At 36.8% G+C, this 24,659-nt stretch overlaps 1 protein-coding gene across 1 annotated transcript in view; it reads left to right on the top strand.

The window, feature by feature from the left end:
* LOC134811194 (E3 ubiquitin-protein ligase MARCHF8-like) overlaps positions 1-24,659 on the top strand; it is a 32,147-nt gene that overhangs the window by 4,557 nt on the left and 2,931 nt on the right. The window contains exon 2 of the mRNA XM_063817950.1: positions 6,103-6,185. Within this exon, the coding sequence (XP_063674020.1) occupies positions 6,141-6,185 (45 nt within the window). The 5' untranslated portion in view covers positions 6,103-6,140. The remainder of the gene's footprint in view (positions 1-6,102; positions 6,186-24,659) is intronic.

Genomic DNA, 24,659 nt, shown 5'->3' with positions numbered 1-24,659 from the left:
TACTGATAGACCACTCCTAAGTTTACACTAATTCGTGTATTTTGAAACTATGTGTTGGCTTTTATAATTGCAACTTACACCAAGTCTGACGTCACTTTCTTATGATCAGCACAAATCATATTCCGTTCCGAATACTGTTCACTGGCGGGCGCTAATTGGTTAAGTGGCTTTTGTAGAATAGGCACGTGACTCTTGTATTTGATTTTTAACTGTGGTCACGTGTTTACAGTTACACAAAGACAGACACTTCGTGCCCAGGGGCACACAATGCCGTCTTGAGATAGGTCTCTCTCCGCGGGGTCTATCCGAAATAGATACGTTAGCGTACCCGGTACCTTGTCTATATCCGGTACCTAATTATATAATATTTTAGATATGAGTGGTATACATTTCATCTTCATATTGCGTTGACATTCGGCCCTGTTTTTTTGTTGAACGAGGAATAACACCGTTTCTTATTTTCAAACATCATAATATCTGGGAGTTTTCTAGAATATCTTGGTTCTTGGATATGATCGTTTCATAGGCCCGTTAAATTTGGGGAAGTCTAGTAACTGCAAGTATTATACTGGTTACACCCCGTATAGTAAATTATTATTGCGCAAATATATTAGCGTTCGCTTGTCTACTTTTGCTTATATTTTGTAAATTAGTAGATTATATTTATAGTAAGTTATCTCGGTATTTGCAATCCTCGTCCACCACCATTTAATGACGTACTGTTATACAGTTATATTTTCCTGCTTTGGATATTGTTTATGATGGCCGGTGGAATTTTATGTGGAATTTTCTGGAATCTTCTGCAATCAATTTCTGCAAATCATTTAAACTGTCTCCGCAGCCTTTTCTGTTATCGCACACCCTTATGTTAGCCAAACCTCTCGGTTGATTCATTAAAACATTACGTTCGTTTGTTGCAGGATCATTAATCAAAGCTTCAAAGGTTTAAGCTCTTATTAATACTTACCCCTCTCTTTTTGATAGCTTTATTACTTAATGATAAATCGAGGATGTAGCAGTGATACATCATTTAATATAAAGACTGTACAATGCCCGCTTCATAGCCACTAGATTTAAACGCTTCACGACTATTTACGAAGATGAAGTGCTCACTTAGTAATCAGTAGACTTAATTGAGGAGTACTTTACGTTCTCCGGTTCTCCGGTTGAAGAATGAGGCCTCATTATCTGTAGTTCAGTTCATCTGTGGGAGTGGTTGCTTGTTGTCGTCGCAAAAGTTAGCTGTAAGGCGTAGGCCTGTAGTTGACATTTCAGCCGAATTCAGCAATAGTATTTCACTATTAGTTTACCAAAAACTGTAGTTCAGCTCTAACTACGATAAGTTAGTGTAGTTCAGTTTAACTAGCTTCTAGCGATCATTTATTTTAGTTCAGCTCTAATAGTGTTTAAACACGTCTTATATTATTACATAGATTATTACTACTGTTTATATTCGTGGATCAGGTTGTCGACGCTAAAAATATACAAGGACCTTAAAAAGTAATAACGTAATAACTAATTACTTACTCATATTTCAGGCCTTGATATATAATTTCATTTCGAGAATGTCATTTTAATAAATTCCTTCCCTGCAATATTTGTCTGGCTCCATTATTCTTTATCAGTCACAGTCAGTAGTCACGCGACACAGTCAGAAGTCCCGTGACTCTTGATTAATGAATCTTGTTTTACTTACTTACTTAGTCATTAATCGGTTGCTCGTCAACGATCCTCCCACAAACTGCACAGTACTCTGTCGATATCAGATTTAAACCTATTTATCTCGAGCTGCTACAGTAACTAAGTATTTTAGATGTCTTTTACCGGACTTGCTGTGCCAACTTGAGGTACCAAACTGCCAAAGCAAGATTGTTAAGCTGGCCTGATATTCTGCCTTCAAACAATGACATGCAAAGCGAGCTCTCCGTTAGGCTAGGACAGAGGCTAAGCGTGCAGAGCACCACCGCGATTCGCGGCCGTCAGATCAAAAAATACAGCTGTTAACGATGAATTAGTTCTTCAATGTAGAGTGATAATAAGAAATCAATTCATATACATCAGTTACACAGCCAAATTACCATCATGTACACAGTAGACCGCGGTTTGGATATCTAGTAGTCGGACCGCGGTCAAACCGCCGCCGCCGACCAATTTTGGCATTAAGACCGCCGCCGCCTAAAAGTAACACAGTGCACATCTCTGAAAGGTTGCTGTTAATTTTACCAAGGTTTAGTATTTCTTCTTTCAGTGTAAGTTTCTGGATCTCATGATGAGTCTCGAGTAACAGCCATTTGCATGTCTAAGTGTCTGATCCATTCAAAAGTACAGCTGATATTTCAGTGTTTCCCCAATCTTTTACTCCTCATTATTCTACGTGCAAAAACCTGTGGGAGTGTGTACCGTCCTTTGTGGAAACCGTTCTGGTCTGGTCTGAGAAAACCCCAATACACTAATGAGGTGTCAACTAGAAAGGGACACGTGGTTACACTTTTATATCGTGCTAACATGATATTATTCATTCAATAATAAGCATAATATTATGTGAGTCACCAATGTGGGTAACTTGAACTTGTGATCATAACACATTATGGCACAACGATGTTACAAAGTCAATATATTTTGATGTTACCATGGGGTGGCAAGTCGCCATACATCGTAGTCTGATAGTTTCACTGCGTCATAATATAACATGTAATATCAAAATGAGAGTCACTAATTATAATATGTAACATTAATTATAATATGAAACACTAATTATAATATGCAACATTAATTATAATATGTAACACTAATTATAACATGTAACACTAATTATAATATGTAACATTAATTATAATATGTAACACTAATTATAATATGTAACACTCATTATGATATGTAACATTAATTATAATATGTAACATTAATTATAATATGTAACACTAATTATAATATGTAACACTAATTATAATATGTAACAGTAATTATAATCTGAGCATTAATTATAATATGTAACATTAATTATAATATGTAACACTAATTATAATATGTAACACTAATTATGATATGTAACATTAATTATAATATGTACTGTAACACTAATTATAATATGTAACATTAATTATGATATTATGTAACATTATACCGTTATATAAATCCTGCTACACTGCTCTATAGTCTATAACCTTTATTACATAACCTTTGATACAAATCGTTGCAATCAGTCTGGTTTGTTGATAACACGCATTTTTGGACAGTTTCCAGTGGAAGTTTCGCTTCTTAAATCTTCTTTCTTGGTCTCGAATCGAGACTCTCGATGATTCTTTATTTTTTATCTGTTAGTTTTTTTAAACGTACATCTTGTTACATCGACTTTTATTGGCATCGGGGTTTACTGTAACAATAATGCCAGTAAAATGAGAATTGCCAAAGTTGTGATCAATGTCTGGTTTGTGATATAATAATAGCATAATAAAATGCTGTTGAATTGTGTTACCATTCATCTCTCACCCACGAAGATTTATTCTCGTGAAATCTTTGAACTTGACACGTATTTAAACTTTATCTAGGAAGTCTTTATTTTGAGGTTTCTGTGTCACTGTGAACCATTAAGAATCGGTAATATGCGTGGTTCGTATGTGAATTAATAGAGACTACTGGTTATCTGTTATCTGTTATCTGTTATCTGTTATCTGTTATCTGTTATCTGTTATCTGTTATCTGTTATCTGTTATCTGTTACTCTGTTACTCTGAATATATGAAGCCATATTGTGAGATCCGATAATTTTCCAGCACGTAAACAGTAAACACTCTTCATATAACTTAACAACCTAATCACTAAACAGTGGATTTTCTGGTATTTTTGTTATCTGCACATCATCACCTTCTGCAAAATAAACGGTGGATGCAACAGTTTCACCTTCTGCCAAATAAACGGTGGATGTAACAGTTTCACCTTCTGCAAAATAAACGGTGGATGCAACAGTTTCACCTTCTGCAAAATAAACGGTGGTTGCAACAGTTTCACCTTCTGCCAAATAAACGGTGGATGCAACAGTTTCACCTTCTGCAAAATAAACGGTGGATGCAACAGTTTCACCTTCTGCAAAATAAACGGTGGATGCAACAGTTTCACCTTCTGCCAAATAAACGGTGGATGCAACAGTTTCACCTTCTGCAAAATGAACGGTGGATGCAACAGTTTCACAGTGCCATCGATTTGCAGATTTAGTTCCAAGTTCCGTTCATCCGGTTAAAATTATTTTCCTTTTAAAGTGCAATATTCTTAAATCTACCATTTCTTAAATCGTATCAACTTTCAGTTTAACACATACTTGAGATTGTTGCAATTATGAACCTTTTTTAGGCCCTATCGATTAACAATACTTAATACTTTATTATCATCGGCGAATTGGTCGGCACGTGCCTGGCTGAAGGAGGACATGTGATATAAGAAGATTGGAAACGTTTATGTCACATGGGTAAGACTTTACAAAATTTGTTATGAACAGAACAATGAAAGATTATTATATGATTATATATAGGGACCCTAAGTGTTTACCCAATACCTGTCCACGTAAGATGTTATTGTTTGGCAGGCACATGAAGATATCTAAGTAACCTTACAGCAGTGAACAGTTTCTCCGGGAATTTAGTAAACATGTGCATGATCAGAGAACAAATTCCTGAATTCTATTGTGTAACGGTCCACGACTACAGTACTACTACAGGATAGTCTCTCTCCGGCCAGTAAAGCTTTTGCGCTGCAGTTGATCTTATTGTTACTGTCAGTACATAGTGTTATGCTGGCGATCTTTTGATAAACTAACGTTAATTTTGTCTTCTCTCAAGTCATTTCTGGTGTGGGAATTGCTCTATTTTGCCTATGTTTGGTATTATGTTGTGATTACTTGCAACCACCTTCTAAAATACCAGCGAAATTTGTTATAGTTAGCCCGTTATTAGTCGATAAAAGTTTTGGTTAACAAACCCTTGAGATTTGTGGCCGCGCAGACCGCAGTGGACATATTAATGACTCTAAAAAACATACTGTATCTAAATAAAAGCGGATTATGTTGGATATCTGCTGATTCTTATTTTGTTTGTACGTTATTTCTTTAAATTCTTTCCCTGAGAATTACATAATATACTACGATGTTATATTAACTATAACAATATTACATTTCTTGGATTTTTTTTATGTGTGTGGTAATTTTTAGTTTCCGTTGTCTTTGCCTGCCTGGAAATGTAACGCTTTTACAAATGGGATTTACAGAAATAAATCTTACACGACGGTTTAACGTCCATTAGTTGAATTATTTTGTATCCCGATTACTCAATTACGTATGTACCTTGTTGAATCGACGTCGTTTAATTTAAATTTAAACTCGAAGTATGCATATATTGTGACTGGTTGAATCGATGATACTTAATTAGTTAATTCTAAGTATAATAATTCGATAATACATACCTAGATATTTTCTAAAACAATATTTGTATCAATTCACTCTAAGAATTTAGAGTTCATGATACACGCCATAATTAATTATTTTCAGCAATAGATACACTTATACAATTATCATAGTAAGCATATCAGAAATCACAGTTCGAATTAAATCGGGAAGAACTGCGATTTCGGTATTTTCCAAATTAAAACAAAGTTATGACAGCACCACTCATCAGGACAGGTTGACTCTAGAACTTCTTAGGACATAATTAATATTGTTCATCTAATTTTCAACCTCATCATTCTACCTTATCATTCTACATTATCATTTTACCTTATCAATTTACCTTATCATTGGTTGAATTAACATTAAGCGTTCGGTGGTAATTCAACTATTCAAGTAGCACGTGGCTAATCAGTAACATACTGATAAGATAAGATAAGTTATTGTCTGTTTTGTTTGTTAGTAATATCATCACATTTTGGAGCTATATCACTGCTCACAATTATTCTCATAATGCAAGTTTTAATTTTCGAGTTGTCAACTCTAGCATATCATTGGGGTAGGGGGGTTTGCGGGGAAGGTAAGGGGGGTTTGCGGGGCATGTATGCCACTTTTTACAGCACACTTGCTCCAGCCTTTTATTAAACAAATAGACGATTGTTTTAACTTCAGGAAAAGGCTCGTTGAGAATGGTAATAGTGACTCAATAAATGGACTTAAACCGGACGCAAACCGGAGAATATGAGTTGTTAGAGGTTTGTATTTTACACTTTTCAGTCGATCAGTACTACTTCATTTCTGCTCATTTCTGACTGCATCTTGCATGAAAATTTAAAATTCTTGGTCACAGTTATATCTGCTTATCCAATATGCGCATGCAAATACAATTTCGAAAATAAGGCATCGTTTAGCAATCTGATTTCGAAGAGGGACCTCGATAAATCACAATTTCATAAATATTATAAACGGAGAGTGATGATATAACTGTTTAGATTCATAACGACCTTTTGTAAGTTTCCAAAGCTGATAGGATCACTGGTGGCCAAACTATCTGACTATTTGCGCAATAATGCAACCTTGTAGCTGTAAAGCTTGTAAATGTAGCTATTACGGTGTTACGGTGTTGCGGTGTTACGGTGTTACGGTGTTACGGTGGGAACCATATTGGCGGCAGAAGTCTGCATGTGGCCGGGGTCTTGTTAATTGCACTTAGAGCCTGTGCTGACTCTACCATTATAAGTTAATTATTCGCGAGCGGATGGAGCATTGATTCTTAGAGAGCAGGTGCCCTCCATCACACTCCGCAGGTCTGTGATTAATTAAAACCTCTCGGGGAGACGTAAACCAGTTGTATTGTTCATTCGTTATAATGTAGTCCAACATTTTCGCAACCGACGATGTTTCAAGTGTGCAACTAACTAACTACTTAAATTTGGGAGCTTTACTTTTCTCCGTTCTAGACTTTTATGTGCGTGAAACTAAGAAACAGAGCTGATGTATGAAATAGGAGGGTCTGTCCTGATACGGAGGTGAAAACAAGCGCGCTTACTACTATACTAGTGACCCGTATAAGTGACCCCTGTTTGTCCAGTATTAGTAATAGGAGGGTATGTCCTAACAACAATTGCAGTCACATTCCAGTAACATTCACTACCTTCATGATTCGGCTCGTCTGTGTGGTAATTTGGTGTTAATTTACTTACTCCGCAGTAATATAATCACACGGTCTTGCAAATCGTACTAAATCGTTGAATGGTTATGTGGTTGGTTTAAGTGCGTCATGAGGGCATATTGTTCGGCGAGCTTGCTGATGACCAATGGTAAACCTTTGTGTACCTTTCAAATTGGCAAGTACTCTATTACTCTATTAATTGTTAAGAATATAGTTGTACTCTAACATATGCAATATGTATATGTCATTAACTCATATACTCGATAAAGCTCATTTGCTTACACAAAGTCCGTTAACTCTAAAATTTAAGTACAAAGATCATTAATACGTGATAACGTTAAATGACGGCCATTCAAGCGGGACTGACCATCTTGAAACCGTTTAGGGAGTTCGAAATTAGATGAAAAGCTTACACCAATGTAATAGATCCATGTGTAAACTTGCTTGGGGGGGTCCTCAAAATGTTGCTGACGTAATATAATATGTGAACGCTGATTGCTGAACGGTCCTTTTTTACATTGATTACTCTTCCCCTGGGCTCGCTGACGTAGTATGTGAACCGCTCATAATTATAATAATTATAATAAGTTTGACTGCTAATTGAGAGATTTAAAAAAAGAGAGAGAGAGAGAGAGAGAGAGAGAGAGAGAGAGAGAGAGAGAGAGAGAGAGAGAGAGAGAGAGAGAGAGAGAGAGAGAGAGAGAGAGAGAGAGAGAGACACCTTGCTGACGTCACGCTATATATCTTGTTTAACTAAGTTAATGGTTTTGAAATGCATTACATAGATTTGTAATATGATATAGATTTATTTAGAGTAGTTTTATAATAGCTTTGCCAAGCTGTGTAGTGGTTGCATTAGTGTAGATAATGATATTTCTTAATTGATGTATTTTACAGCTCACCATGTTATCAGTGTGGCAAGCTTGAAACTAACTAAAGGGAGCTCGTAGTCCCTCAGCATAGCCACACTGTGTTTGTACATGTTTTAAGGGAACCTATCTAGTATCTATAGGCTAAACGAGTCCTATTAATTATGAACCTCTAAATCTCAAGCCAGATTTTGGCTATTCCAGACATCCCTCCAGAAGCCACTTTACACGTAGGTCTTTGCTATTGTGTAGAAATTACCAAACACCCAACCCCCTAGGCTTACATGATAATATGTAAACAATCTCTTATAGTGATCATTTTAAAACTCTATTTTGAATATTTCAGATAGCAAATATCCCAATATTCTACTGTAGATCTCTGTGCATATTACCTAGTTAGACTATATCAGCGTAATAGTAGTATAAAAGCTATCTTGCTAGACTTATAAATGTGCAGCTTACTTCCACCAGACTTCATAGAATGATCTTTTTGTTGCTCGACCTCAATATGTTGACCTAAACCCCAATAACAGCAACCTGAGAACTCATTAAGGGAGCCGGGGGGTCTTCATCAAAATTCTCTCGAAATTGATTTTATAGTTGTTTCTGATAAAGGGGAGTGATATCTATCAGCTGCTTTTAGTCCCATCGAAAACTATTGTTCCTAGCCAAAATTATCGCCGGTCAAAGGTCAGCGGCCAGCGCTAAATGTGTAATTGTATTGCGTGAGCGATTTTCAATCACACGCCCTGAAAATCGAGTCTAAAAATCTATCTTCTCCTACATTTTTTGAGCAATCACCCTGAAACTTTCAGGATATGTTCTAGAGTCTAAGGATCATTTAGGAGAGATCTATCGAGCCGAATTTTGAGATAGGCCTTTTATAGATACATTTTTTATTCGATTTTGAAAATCTTGGACCTCATTTTTTAACGATTTTTCCAGGTATAAACATATACCCTCGTAACACAGTTATATCTTTATATAACACGTTCCTCTTAAGAGCTATATTTGTCTTCAACGAATGAGTGAGGATAATTCAACGTGCAGGACATGATTTAAGTAGATATTAATATTAGATTAGATTAGATGGTAGAATTGTCCTAAGCATACTAATGAACTCACGAGTAAATTAGAAAATAATGTCAAGGTGAAGGATTATACAGTCAGCACGCGGGGTATTGAGTGATTATAGATAATTAATGTGTTGAAACAGCTTAATTGGAGACTGTAACAGCAAGCTAAATAGTTGAAAGCGTCCATGTGTCTTCTGCATTTTTGGATTGTCCTAAACCGTTTTGTTTAGGAACCGTTTTGTTTAGGAAGTACTGACCCAAACACAGTTTATACTTTATTTCGTATTTGCATTTAAAGATTTAAGGAGTTTTATTCATTTTCATGACCTTCACTGTGTAGCTAAAATCCCGTGTTGATTGCTCTGGGCACAGTTTTGCTTACTAAGCTACTTCTGTTGTCATGACAATTTAATTTTAAAATATTAGTTCCCCTGTTTTACACTACAATCAAGTTAAGTGTTTGAAACGGAGTCTCTAGTGAATAGCATTTATACAGGATCGGGTACGCGGAAATTACTTAAATCTGTCACTTACCTTGACTCTTGTTCGAAATTTATTTTTCTGTTTTACCTGCAGTGCGAGGTTAGCTCTCCCAACGCTCGTAACACGACACCTGTTTTGTTTTTAGTGCACACAAATAATATGCAACCTATAAAAGTATATAAATGATGTTAATCAAGGTACGATGCTCACTATCAGCCAATTTGATTAAATCTAGAGCCTAAATATTGCTGTTCACGAAATTTCTGTATTATACGAATGTTGTTAATTCTCAGTAATATTTTACGGTAGTGGTTCCAAGAGGCAAGAAAATCTCAAATTCTGCTGAATTTGAAAGGCATGATTTGACCATAAGTGTAGAATTTGTAATTTTGTATAGCAAACATGTTTAAACTTCAGGAAATTTTATTTCGACCACGAAGACATGATGATTCTTGGGGCAGTAAATGTTCACACGAAAAACAACTTTTCTTCTGGCAAGATTGTTATGATTAATGGAAAATTAGCTAATTGGGTCAATTATTTCAAAATCTAGATAGGTTACAGGGCTTGATTCAATAAGTGAATAAAATGTAGCTTCAGGCCCTAATTTCAAAATTTGGTTCTCATAAACCCATTTCGAGTGCATGTTTTCACCAAAATAAAGCATTTATGCTACACTTTCAATTAAAAATTAATTACATCGAGAGTGACAACTCGGCACTTGTGTATGAACACATTGAAAAGGTCTACTGAAAATAAAAAACGGATGCGGCGGCGTCTGTTTGTGTTAGATCTCCGCGCACGTCACGTCCGGGGCACGTACGTACGTACGTACGTACCGCGCGCGGCGGCTTAGCTAGCTAAATTTAATAAATGCATGCATTACATGGTACATGGTTGAGGTTGACGATCCGGTCAATTCCATCAGGGTCAACTTATCCTTGTGTTCAGTGTTCATGGAGAAATTTCGCTATATAGCTTACCTTTTTAGAACAATTATTGCACAGTTCTGCCTTTTAAGACCCATCATGTTTGCCTAGTGAGATTTGAATCCGGAGTTTGAATTTACACCCATTTTAGAATCTTGACGCTCTCAATTTTAATTGAAAATGAACATTCCTAATTCATGCCGTTCCTAATTTCTTCTGTATTTTTGAAATCATATGATCCAAACAATTTTATTTGTACCAGATCTCTAATTAACACGACTTTTAACCGCGGATAATGAAATTGAAGTTCTGGTTTCCAATGATAACCAGTGACTATTGACTAACCAGGACTTGTATGCTCGTTGTGGTGTGTCTCCGTTAACAGAGAGAGTCGCTAAGTCCCGATGGAAAATGTTAGTACACATACTCAGGAGCGATTGTAACTCACCACCCCAACTTGCTTTGAGTTTTGCCGTTGAGAGCATGAGTAATATGAGAGGCAGATTGGGGAGACATCAAATGAATATTTTAAAATGTATATTGAACGATTTGAATAAAAGAAATATTGTGATGAATAGTTTGACCGATTTAACAGAGCTACGACTGACTGCCCTGAACAGAAAACTTTGGCGCCAATTGTATAATTTTCAATAAATAGTGTTTTCAGTATTGGTGCCCTGATAGTTTAGATACTTAGTAATGTTCTTCTGCGTAGACTTATCAGACCTTTAGGATGTTTTCTTAAACTACTTTGGGTTTGTTTTAAAGTTCGATAATCGATAATAATGATATACATCCGATGCCTGCAGTTATCTACTTATCGCAGATCGAATGAAATGGTTGTATTTTCATAGGGGCTAGGTGGCCTAGTGGTTAGAGCATCCGCAGAAGGTCCAGGGTTCGAATGTATACATAGTAGTATTATAATCCGACCGAGTGTGGTTATATCAGAAGTGAACACAATTTTCTGTACATTACAAATATTTTGCTACAAATGAATGAGGTCTAGAAACGGTCCAGACTAATTATTCTTAGTACACACTGCACTTGCTACACCATCTGTGGCGTACGTAGCACTAGCTACCATCACTATAGCTTACAGTGGACATTTAATCGATATGACAATAATTGTATGTCCTAATCGGCCTTTCTAATTCCGTCTTATGTTTGATGTTCTGTTGCAAGTTTGTTTCTTGTCTTCACTGCACTGGTATGCTCGCTTAAATATGCTGATGACGAGGAGGAGAGTTAGTGGAATATATGGGAGAATTTTAGGATGTATGTTCACGATTGAGTTGTATGTTGTCCCCTTTATTTTTCTGTTACGTCTTTGCGTTACGTCATAATTTATAATTCAAAGAATTTGAAATTTGGAAGAAGTAAGAGTTAATATCAAGATACTTCGTAGGTTTAAGATAGGGTGTTTATAGCGGTGACAATTAGATTTGTTACGGGTTTGTTGCCTGATTGCGGCTATTTCTTAAAATATTGTTGCTTGCTTTTATTCTTTGTCGGTGCTCATCTACCTTTCTTTGGCAACCCTGCAATTTTTGTAACCAATGAATGGACAAGGGGCAGGGTCCCGCATTGAAGCGGTCAATGTAAGCGCTATTTATCGAGTACTTGTTGCTTAACTACATCTAATTAGGAAACTCTATGTCACGATTGTGCAATATACATATATATTATAAGTCAATGAAACTGCCCAATCACAAGTTTGTCTTCACTTGAACCCTGTGTTAATTAAGTGATTATTGTGCGTTAACCGTATGTTAAGTCACAATTAAATGTGTTTCAACCACGCGTCGACCGTTTCTTAAGTGTCCGTCGACAGATTGCCGAGTTGCCTTCCCTGTCTGCGATCTCCAGTTTGCTCCCGTTCAAGTAACTACTTCGTCGTTCACCTGCTAATTTGATGCAAGGTAGGACACTTAGGCAAGTCTCGACCAATTGCAATTAGCTGTCATAACGTTCCGTTCGAGACATTCGAGACTTATGTTAGGCAAAATCGAATATCGACTAATCGATTGTTGACAGTAATCTGCTCGAGGAAGCGAGTTTCGTTATGATATTAATATTATTGAGCATAATAATATATCAAAAATGCTTGCCACTGAAGCAACGGGTTCCCGTTACAAGGATACAGTTTCATTATCATATTAATATAATTAAGGATGATAGACATCACATACCGCTATATGTCAAAAAATCTTGCCACTAAGGCAACTGGTTCCCGTCTACAAACAGAAGGATAAATATATAAGATACAGAAAAAGGCACCGATTTACCGCTGAGTTTTGGGGAATGGCTGCCACAATCGCAGTTAATCAGTGTTTCACTGTACCAGGGATGAAGAAATGATGAAAAGGACCCGTTGAAAGTTTTTGATAACTTTTTCCACTATCCAAAAGCAACAACTCAAAATTTAAGTAGAGAGTGTTTTGATAAGAAGAAATTTTGCGAACCTACGAACACACTTTGGATTCAAATAAGTAGTGTGTTTTTGAGTTTGGGATATACACTATATACATGCTATCCCTTTTTTCTTAAGAAAATCACGATCGTATGTAACGATTATATAGGGTTATATAATATACAGCATCACGACTGCATAGTGCATAGTGAACATCCTCTTAACGTTACGAGCACGAGTCAATCTAGCAGCTCTTGGAACCGTCCAATCAAAAGGCTCGCTCGTGTAACCATGGTAACGAGATTATGAGTACGAATTTCCTGGAAATAGCCAAACGTACGTCGTTAGTTTTAGGGGGTTAAGGAAATCTCACTGTAGTTTCTACCCAATAACTATCTGTAAAGTAACTCAGGGTGTCTCACGTAATATCTAAAAGATCTCTTGGTTTTTAAAAGTTTAAATTTTTGAATTTCTTGATGACCGGATCCAGTTAGCCTCCCTTAAACTGTAGATCTAGATTTAACTCAAAGTCGTATAACTGGGGATTCGACAAAAGGATTCGAAAGAACTGGATTTCTACAGAACGTACTGCGCGTTGTTACTATTACTCATTTCTGAGACATTATCTTGGTAAGTTTTACATGAGTTCCTCTACCTGTTTCAATATAATCGGGTTGTATTTTCCAGTAAAGAGGCCTAAACATCATTTCCTAGAAGACGCACTAAATTGACACTGACAGCCAATTTGGTGTTTCTGAAGCGACTTTAATTAGTAACTAACATTGCAAATCCATTTTACGGTAAATAGCGTCGCGTCGTGCAGCTAAATAGTCTGTCGTTAGATATGAAATGTCGGATCTATAAACCAATATATTGATTGGGAGATTACAGACTTGACCAATTCTCCGCTATCCATTTTGGTGTCCCTTTCTGTTTAGGCGCGCACTATATCTCCACAGAAAGCAGTAGACGGTAGCTTTTTTTAGTTTGTTTAAATTCTTTTTGAAAAGTATTACAAGTGATTTGTATAAATTCATATATTGATTCTGAATACATTGCGAAAATTTTATCTTGATTCATGAAGTTTGAAAGAAGTTGTACTGCAATGCGCCCAATTCGGGGAGTATGCTTTCTGTGGAGATATAAACCGCACCTTCTCTTTACGGGGTTAATAGTATCTAGTTATCTTCGCTTTATTTTTAAATTTCATTTGTCTAGTCTGCCACCTAGCATTGTACAGTAACAAATAACTTATAGTCTCACATGACACCATTTTTAAGTAGCTCGCCGTACAATCCAATAAAGTTTTCGCTCCCGACACCGTCTCGACCATTGCGACGATACATGCTAATCTCCTAGTTTTAGAAGGTTAAATAAATCTTTCTGTAAGTGGCTTACGCATAACGGAGGTAGCTTAAGTAATATGTGAAAGATCCCTTGAATTGCTTGATGACCGAACACCGTTAGCCTGCTCACATCGTTTATGGACACGTTGAACATTAAAAGTGGCAATATAGTTTAAATTTCAGTTTTACTCAGTTGACTTTCAAATTTTGAAATCTGGTCCGAAATTAGTCTTCCATGAGATCTGTAGATTTAGATTACTCGCATAACTGGGGAATGGGGATTCGACAAAAGGATTCGTAAGAACTGGAATTCTACAGAACCTACTGGAATTCTACAGAACCTACTGAACCTACAGAACCTACTGCGCGTTGTTACTATTACTCATGTCTGAGACATTATCTTGGTCATCTTTACATGAGTTCCTCTACCTGTTTCAATATAATCGGGTTGTATTTTCCAGTAAAGAGGCCTAAACATCATTTCCTAGAAGACGCACTAAATTGACACTGACAGCCAATTTGGTGTTTCTGAAGCGACTTTAATTAGTAACTAACATTGCAAATCCATTTTACGGTAAATAGCGTCGCGTCGTGCAGCTAAATAGTCTGTCGTTAGATATGAAATGTCGGATCTATAAACCAATATATTGACTGGGAGATTACAGACTTGACCAATTCTCCGCTGCGCTATCCATTTTTGGTGTCCCTATCTGTTTTATTAGGGTTTATACTATCTATTTACGTTCGCTTTATTCTTAGATTCCGCTAAGTCTGCCACTATGACATTTTACAGTAACAAATAACTTAGTTTCATATGTGACCATTTTAAAATATGTCGCCGTCCTATCCAATCGTATTTTTCGCTCCCGACACCAATATCAATATTATTCCGTTGAACGACCATTGCGATGATGCAGATTGCAGGGGAGGGGGCTTCCTTACAACCGGACCCTATTTGGACCTTCCTAGACAGTATAGCTTGTACAGCTTCCACCGGAATGTTAGTGGTTGGTGGGGGACTGGCCTCAAAAAGACAATTAAATTTAAAAATCTTACCTTGAGATATTGTGTTGGTGAGGAGTCCTTTTTCCCAGAGAAATAAGATCTTTTCCTGAGTGTTAGCAGCACTCTGATACATGAATCAGGATAATTTGTGGATCATTAGAAACATGAAAGGATCGTGATCGTTCGGAGAAGACTCGAGGTTCGACTTGCGCACTTGAGTACTACCAAAACTCCAGATATCCGCGACAGGGTATATTAAGCTCGTTTAATATTTGCTTATCAGACCCAGTTTGTGAGGGGTCGGTTCCGGTTTATTAATTTAAGATACGACCCACATTCCACAAGTCCCACGTGTATTTATATCAGGTCACGCGTAAACAATTGTACCGTTTTTAAAGCATCGTACCCTTTCATAATAATATGGTCCCCATGTCTATTTTGACATGAGGTAATTTTTTAAAGGTTTACAACTTTTCAACCAAATCTATAGCCCAAGCTGTATCTTTTCGGTAAGTCTCCTTACTATAAAACTAATTGCGTTATCAGCTTGTACATTTAATTCGGGATTGTTCTAGCACATATCTTTTAACCGTCTTAGCGGCACAATTTTATCTCAGAGAGCCGCTTTAATTAAAGGTTATATGAGCAAGGAGAGCTGTTTACCGCGAAACATTTAGCGAGCCTAATAGTTTATACGGCGATCCTGATTTAATAACCTTTAATAACCTAAGGAAACTTTGATAACCCAGGATCTCATTATATAAATTTGTAAACGCTGCAATTACATATAATTTAAACAGGCTGATTTCTGTTATTTAAACAGGGGAATCCGTGTTCATCATGGAGCCAGGTTGAATAACCGCACATGACATTAACAGAGCTAACCTACACTACTATAAGGTCCCCAGAGCAATATAATTATTCAACTGTACACTCACCCCCATTACTTAACACTAAGCCATGTGAGCTTTATAAACCCCTCCGGGATAGAATAAGATTCTGATAATCCCGGCTCCCGCTAAATAGATTCTGATAATCCCGGCTCCCGCTGTTAGTTTTTTCCCGCTGAATAAATAACCCCGGCACAGCTTTTATAATCCCGCCCCGCTAATTTGGCTCAACAAGATTTGTTTTGTTTTGACATTCCATGAGAATTTCAACCGCGTACTGTCACGTGTTTTGATGACGTGTATCACGTGACTAACTACTACGACGCGCATTGGTAAAAAATGTCACGTGACCTATGGCTTAACGTAAGAACTATAAATACACTCGATCTACGTATCGGTCTAATTGCAGGCGCTGGCAAAACTCCAGCACACTGCTTACATTACTTAAACTCTTACATTAATTGGACCAGTTCCAAAACTTGTCTCGACGGTTACATTTGATTTTGTCCGGTTCGGTTAATTTTGTCGTGTTTGATATAAGCCATGTATTATAGTCGTCTACTTTGATAAACTTCATGACACGATATCATTATTAGCTTTTATCGCTTGCCAGGCTTAACTCGACGCCCCTTATCGATATTCATATTCATTCAACGTTCTGACTGAGGAATAATGTTTAGATATAACGCCAATTTCAAAAGTCATAGTACCTTAGTTGTATTTATTTGGTAGTCCCCAATTCCATTTCATATTTTCCATAATGATCTCATATAGCTATATTTAAGAGTAAAATGTCAAATTTGTTGGTCCTAGCACTAACCCGGAGGGGTTTATAACACATAACACTGGCACGCTTAAGTTATATTAAAATAACCCCTCGTGCTAAAGCACGTCGGGGTTATTTTCATAATAATCCCTCGTGCTTCGCACTCGAAATTATTATAAACTTTTCCCGCGCGTCGCGGGAAAAATTGAAATATAATCCCTGCGCATGCCGGGGTTATGTGTGTTATAAAAGATGTTTATCATATTAACATTATTATATAATAACTCTATAGTATAAAGAGTAAGGTTATATAAGTATTGCTCTCACTATTTTGCTGGAGGATCTTTTAAATGCCCTCGTCCTGGTAAAATATCAGCTTACCTTGTTCGATTAAATTAACAATTTAAGGATTATACGGATCTACCAGATACCTACACCTGGCTTTTACATCATTAATCTTGTGTGGTAGTAGATAATATATATTACAGTTATGATATATATATATGTTATATATGATAGTTGATATTCGACATCTAGGGTCATCTAGGGTCATCTAGCGTCATCTGACGCTAGATGACGCTAGATGTCGCTAGATCATCTAGACCTCTAGACAATGCCGCCAATTGCATGGCATCTTTCCAAAATTCTATGCAAATAGCGCTAGCTGTCGCCTGGCGACAGTGTCGCGTAACTAGCGTTATATGACGCTAGATATCGCCATCTTACGTCATCTAGCGTCATCAAGCGCTAGACGGCGACATTGGAAAGGTGCCATGCAATTGGCGGCATTGTCGCTAATTAGCCCTATCTAGCGTCATCTGACGCTAGATGACGCTTGATGACGCTAGATGTCGAATTTCAACTATCGGTAAAGGTTCATAATGCCCACGGGAGAATAACGTCCCGTCTCAATAAATACCAACCGTCTTCAAGGTTGTTCCCTGTGCCTTATCAGATTCAGATGTGATCGCAAAGTCTCTATGAAAACCTCCCGTCAGTTGGTCAATAATAATACCTTAATAGGGGTGCAAGATAATAAAGAAGTAACGATGAACTTGGCGCCGTTGCAATGACCTTTCTGGGGTTGCAGGTTCCGTAGAATTAAAAGTGTTAAAGTTGGACAGTATTCCTGAATCCTGATTAAATTTAAACTATTTTACTTGTAGTTAAGGGGGCAGGGGGGGGGTCTTTATGAAATTTCTCTCGAAATTGATTTTATAGTTGTTTCTAATAGAGGGGAGTGATATCTATCTGCTACTTTCAGGATATGTTCTAAGGACCATTTAGAAGATTTCACTCTTTTCAGAATTTCGAGATAGGCCTTTAAACATTTTTTATTCCATTTTGAAAATCTTGGACCTGGAAAAATCGTCAAAAAATGTAGGAGAATATAGATTTTTAGACTCGATTTTCAGGGCGCGCGATTGAAAATCGCTCGCGCAATACAATTACACATGAGCGCTGACCTTTGACCGGCAATAATTTCGTCTAGGAACAATATTTTTCCATGGGACCAAAAGTAGCAGATAGATATCACTCCCCTCTATTAGAAACAACTATAAAATCAATTTCGAGAGAAATTTCATAAAGACCCCCCCTGCCCCCTCAAACTTAATTCGCCTGTTCGATCAAATTCTGTTTTATGTACAATTTATTAGATCTAAACGTATTCTAAGACTTTTCATTTTGTTTTAATGGTCATTCCTTTTATCCTTATATTAAAGCAAACTAATATATTAGTCTGTATTTTGAATTTTCTGGTGATTTGTTATAAAGTTATGAACAGTTATTTGAACAGTTATAAAGTTATAATTATCTCGTTATTTATAATCTATAATATTTTATAATAACTTCTAAAACGTTAGTTTAGACTAGCAGAATATCCGGACGACAGCGGTTTTCCCTTTTTTCGTCCTTTCACCGATTAGATATCACATTATCATTAATTTCCACTTTTTACAATAAAGTATGAAGACCGCATTTAAAATGTCGAAATTTAAAACAAAATAATAAATTTGAAAAACTTTTATTAATATATTATTCTCTCAAGACGCAGCAAATTTGTATTTTTGATATTAATTGTCGTTCTGTGCGGAGTATAAATAGTAAATACCATGTTTCATATTTTCATGGTATAATATATACTGCACTGTAGGTATGGAATATAATATTTAGGGGAGAGGCTAGGGAGAATGTTCTATCTAGGTTGAACTTAACGATTTTAGTTGGTCCAATGACAAGTCTTGAAAGTTATGTATATAATTATTTTATAGTTATATACTTTAAGTTATGCATATACTTATTTTATGCTTTAGACACTTCATACTCTAGTAGCAGCACTTTGCGTTTTGCAGTTTTTGCCGGCATTTCATGAAAAGAATTGAATAGGCCATTTGTAGTAACTCAAATCAATTTTGTGCGCATGTTGTGTCACTTATCCCAGCCGGCAGCCATGGGACCACGTACATATTTGGGGTCGTTCACATAATATTACCCTATCACTTTACGGCCAATTCTGAACGCCTTCATTAAAGCTCCATTTTAACCTTCGTTTTTTACAATAATACGTAATGGATTTTTTTCCAGCTCAGGAAACGTTCGACAATTAATTTACCGCAACAGTTTAATTACCGCATTTAGAAAACATGTTACGAGTATCACGAGCCCTATACTAAGACGTTTGTGCTTGGTATAATTGCAAAAAGCTTGGCTTGGTTCCAGTTACCTCAGGCTGCCTTCAGCTTACTTTAGTGGCATCTAACTATCTCTTAATATTATAGTTAAAGTTACCACAAGCTGGGCTCTATCCAGTGTTCTTTGGTTATTAAAACTAACAACTCTAATATAACCTATCCCAGTCTCGTAGTCTCGTAGTACTAGTCTCGTAGTATAATTGTATCGTTGTCTTGTTATCTCGTAGTCTTGTAACTCAACCAGCCTCAATTATTGTCAGAACAAAGCGGATACAGTTTTAATTAACAAGACATAGTTTTAGTTCTCGGGGGAACGAAAAGTGCACGGTAAAGAAAAATCCCGCTTTAAAGTTTCACATTATCCCAATCCCCAGCATTATCAAGGAAGATTATCTCATACAAAAAGTACCTGGTACGGGTAGGAGGGGTTTCAGAAACCCCTCCTACCTATCGACATGGCGAAGCAGCAATTAAGAATAACTTAGTAACAATTCATATTATGTTTCTAATTGGAAATGTGTCGTATTGAGATCAGGTTTCAATGTCGAAACCTGAATAGGACAAGAGTCGTGTTAGTTGTTACCCGTGGCCGTCTCATTTACCCCATTAATGCTTTATATGCACGTATTGTGACGCAATACAGCTCCATGTGTCCTCAAATCGCTAACCAAATGCGACATGAGCTCACATTTCTTGCAAAAACCAACATTTTGGGGGCAAAGAAGAGGCCCGGTATAGATAGGTTTGACTGTAATTGAATTGTTAAGACTATCATGTCACTTATCTGATTATTAGTATTGCCTTATTAATTACTGTATATGTATAGTGTGTACCAAATTAGCCCCATTTAGCGTTAATTAGGTCACATTCACAATGGGGTCTCCGCCAATAAGATTAAATATAGAACGACAAAATCATGTTCTACAGTTTGCTCCATGTACATGGGTATTTTGTTGTTATTAGTTGCTATTATTATACCAGACATCATTTCGAAATTGGAAATATATGCTGGCTAGGACTATTCTAGAATATTCGTTTAGGATCCTTCCTTCCTCGTAATTGAACGATTTGCAGAAATTGGTGTTGGGAAACTGCAAACCAAGACTAAATGATTATATGTATTTTAGGTTTAGAGTTCTGATTTCGAACACACCCTTAAAATGACAGTTACTGTCATGCTGGAAGTATATTTAATACTGCCTCCTGGTCACGTCATGATATTATAGCTGAGTTTCTGATTACAAGTTTGTTGTCACTTGTACTATTGAATTGTTATATGATTGTATTGTATTGTTGTGCTATCAATATTTTCGGAAAATCCTTTTCGATATCGGTTAGATTTCGACCAGATTTTGTGCCGCCTTTTAAGTAAAGCCCAGGCCTGGTTTTGAAGTCTTAATACTTATAATTCTACTTTTAGTGCAAATTTCGCCGAAACTTATTTTCGGGTTGAGTTTAAAAGATCTGTAGGATTTAGATTCAATCTCACGATTCAATACCTAAATACTTTGCGCGTAACGATATGGCTCAACAGTTGATAGAGGTAATAAGAAAACCTTGCAAGATTCTGAATCAAACAAGAATCATCTTCAGAGTATTCTCCATCATCGTTAAGTGATTTCAACTTTTTCGTAGCCATAACATTCGTTAGAATAAAGCGTCTTATCAACTGGCTTGTAATTATCAGAAGTAGACAATATAACTCGGCTCCAGTAAAACACCTTAAGGGGCGGGTTTAGTCTGAACCCCCCCCCCCCCCCCCCCCCCCCCTTAACCGCCTGGCTTCGGAGAAATAGGATTAGTTACTTTCGAAGAATAGCAATCAGTGAAGATTGCTATTCACATCAGGACTACTCCTGCTAAATAAAGATTCAAACACAGCGTCCGACTTTCTTGTATCTTCAACTCTTCAAGCTTTCTACAAATTCTTGATCTCCAAAGTTTTCGATTACTCCTCCGAGTCAGCTCCCTCTTTCAAGAGCACGCTTCTGTATGGTAAATAGTAATACAATCTGGCTCGTATAAACACCCAACTTCAATCCATCCACAAACTTCACAGCATCTTTATTGATAATTATCCAAATCATCTTTGTCCGTATTAGTATTACTGTGGCACAACATGAAAGTACTCTACTTGACATTTATACCCATATACAACATGCTCAGACCATAACATGCTCAGACCATAACTTGACAGGCATTCATCAAGTAATCCTGGTTAGATGTGTCAGCCAAGGCTTTTTCAACTTTTAAGTCTCAGAATTTTTGTTGGGCAGATCAAGTGTTGACGTTGTGTTTATTTTTAATCCCAATTTTGGTAAACTAAAATGTTAAAGGTACCGCGTGGTAACGTCGATGTTAAGTCTTTGTCGTAAGGACCTAAACTTATTGTAGTTTTACTTTTAACAGTTACTTATCTTGAACTATTGACAGGTTTCTTGCCTAAAACTCGTGAGCACCTATCTACGCATATTTAACATTACCACACTGTTTCTATAGAACGCATGTCGCATACTTTAATCGTAACATTCCTTTTAGGTTTGTTTTATTCACTCCTTACCAATACTATACAGCTTTATGGGTTTATATTAGTTAAATTGTGTCATATCTATTTTGTTGGATTCGGGGGGGGGGGGGGGGGGGGGGGGGTGCAACTTAACTACGAAAAATAATCGCAAGTTAGGCTTGGAAATTGATTTGATCGGGTAACTTTTGTGGATGACTATTGATAAATGAAAACTAGACAATTGTTGCTATAGTGATTTAGTTAATTAGTCAAAGTCAAAATTAGTCAAAATAAATCGTTACCCTTATATCCCCCCCCCCCCCCCCCCCCCCCCCCCCCCCCCCCCCCCCCCTTCCCTCAGATTCAAGAACTCAAACATGAGTATTATAAAAGAGTCGCTAATGCAATATACTGCATGACCTCTCATCAACATGACAATTAGAAAGGTCATTGTTAAATAACGGCTCTTAGAGCATGCTTTTAATGGAAATTCTAGTCAACGATCGTTTAGTACTTACCTGCGCAATACCGTTATACTTATATTTACGGACGGCATATGCCTCTGATTGGACGCCACTGTTCTAGGCCACATTGAATTACCTGTTAAAACCTGGATATTCGAAGCTTTGTAACGCAGCATATTGTAGTGTAGCCGATGGAAAAATTCTGATTTTCATTTACCCGAGTAATTTATGATTTTCTAATGTTTTTTCATGCAATATAGCAATATTCACAAAAAACTGTTTTTAGTTCGTCTGGTCACACTATTCGGATGGATGGTAATTTTCTAATTTAGACTTTTAATCACTTGACTATCGGTGGGGGTGACGAACAAATTCTCCAGAAAAACTGAAATTCCTCTTAAGATGTTTAAAGCATTTGATCAACAAAGAAATTTTGTGCCTTGACGTCATTTTGAATCCATATTGACTCCTAAATACTCGGTGGACATTTCGAACGTTTTATCCATAAAAACGCTGCTCCAATGAACGGATGTCAACAAGTTGATGGTGAATGCTCGGTCATGCGTTGCGAGGTCCAGTTAAAGTACCGGATATCTGCATATTTGTTCTATATATTCTATATACCTGCATATTTGTTCTATATATTCTACATACCTGCATATCGAATATTCCCTGTTGGTATTTGCTCTTAATAGTGGGAAGGTCCCATGTAGTACTCGGTCTGGCCTGTTCTCAGACTTTATTTACCGAGTGACCACTGACAGCATTTATACACAAGGTATTAGAGCAGGTGTAAATGTAATGCTGAACGAAATTGATGATGTGAGTGTACTACTTTTAACTGTATTTTTTTTGGATTATTTTAAAATTCTAGTTTTACCTACACAGTACACACCTCTGAACTCCAGAATTCTTCTGCTGGGAGCAAACTCTTAGAAAGAAACGAAATGGATTCCTTGTGTTTTAAATTCCAACTAAAGGTTTCTTAGATTCAAACATTGGTATCGCACTATTGCTGGGACATTCTCAATTTTTACAAATCCTAGGAGAAGTTTGTTCTTTTGTTGCAAATCCTATGCTAGCATTTTGAGTTTGTTGCAAATCCTAGGATAGCTTTCTGAAACATACTGCAATGTGTTTTCGTAACCACAGCAACTAAATGATTTGTCTATTGTAATCAGCTTTAAACAATTTGCCTCTCATTATAATTGGCTCTGATGTTCAAAGGGCATGGAAACTTTCCAACATCGGAATTGCAAGGAAAATTGCGTTTTTTACGGTAACCAAAACCAATTATCAATTTTCTGAAAATAGCATATTCAAATGATACAGCTTATTTGAGGCTAACACGAGGCTTGCATTGGTGGACGTTGACACTTAATTCGCTAATGGAATACAATGTAAGTAATATATTAACGTTGTTCAGTGCATTTACTGTATCACGTTTCCCCAATTGTAGGTATCACTTCCTGTTCTATCATCGTTTAGATTTAATCACTCAATCTGCGATTTATTAGTCAGGGATCTTTTTAGCTCAGAAGTAGACATCAAATAGAAAATTGTCTCGTTTCCCAGCTTTGCGATCATCTCTTTAATTATCTCACTCTCTATTCTAGGTAGTGCTAATTAACCCACACACAATGCTCTGACTAATATCTCATGTTGTAACCTGTAAGGTTTCCCCACCTTGTAGAATGTAGGAGTGTTATGTAGCACCAGCTCGACCGGGTGTACAGGAAATATCACGTACCACTTTAGCCTTGTTGTTGTGAGCCGTATCCTCCTCCATGTCATTACACCGTTATTAGGCATTAGCAGGTAGATGATACAGTCACATTACAGTATAACTCTACCGTCACAGTGTTAGATTTCCAGCTAATTTACACCTGGCTCCGTGTCTTTGGGCTGATGAATTGTACTTCTTAGTTTGTTTGGTTTTGTTTGGACTCAGGCTTGTAAGTTTCACTGTATCTGTTCTTTACAGTGAGATGTATTTGTTTCGTCCCGAATCGAGTGACTATTGACACAATTGCCGATATCGAAATGTCTAAACCCACATATTTTGCCCCATAGTTTTAGCCCTTCGCCTTTTTCTCTTTTTAATTGTTGATGGCTCA

This window comes from Bolinopsis microptera, chromosome 2, assembly GCF_026151205.1.
Source record: "Bolinopsis microptera isolate Bmic1 chromosome 2, MBARI_Bmic_1.0, whole genome shotgun sequence".
NCBI classification, from domain to species: Eukaryota; Metazoa; Ctenophora; class Tentaculata; order Lobata; family Bolinopsidae; genus Bolinopsis; species Bolinopsis microptera.
Note: the sequence above shows the minus strand (reverse complement) of the source record. Positions and strands in the feature narration are given on the sequence as shown.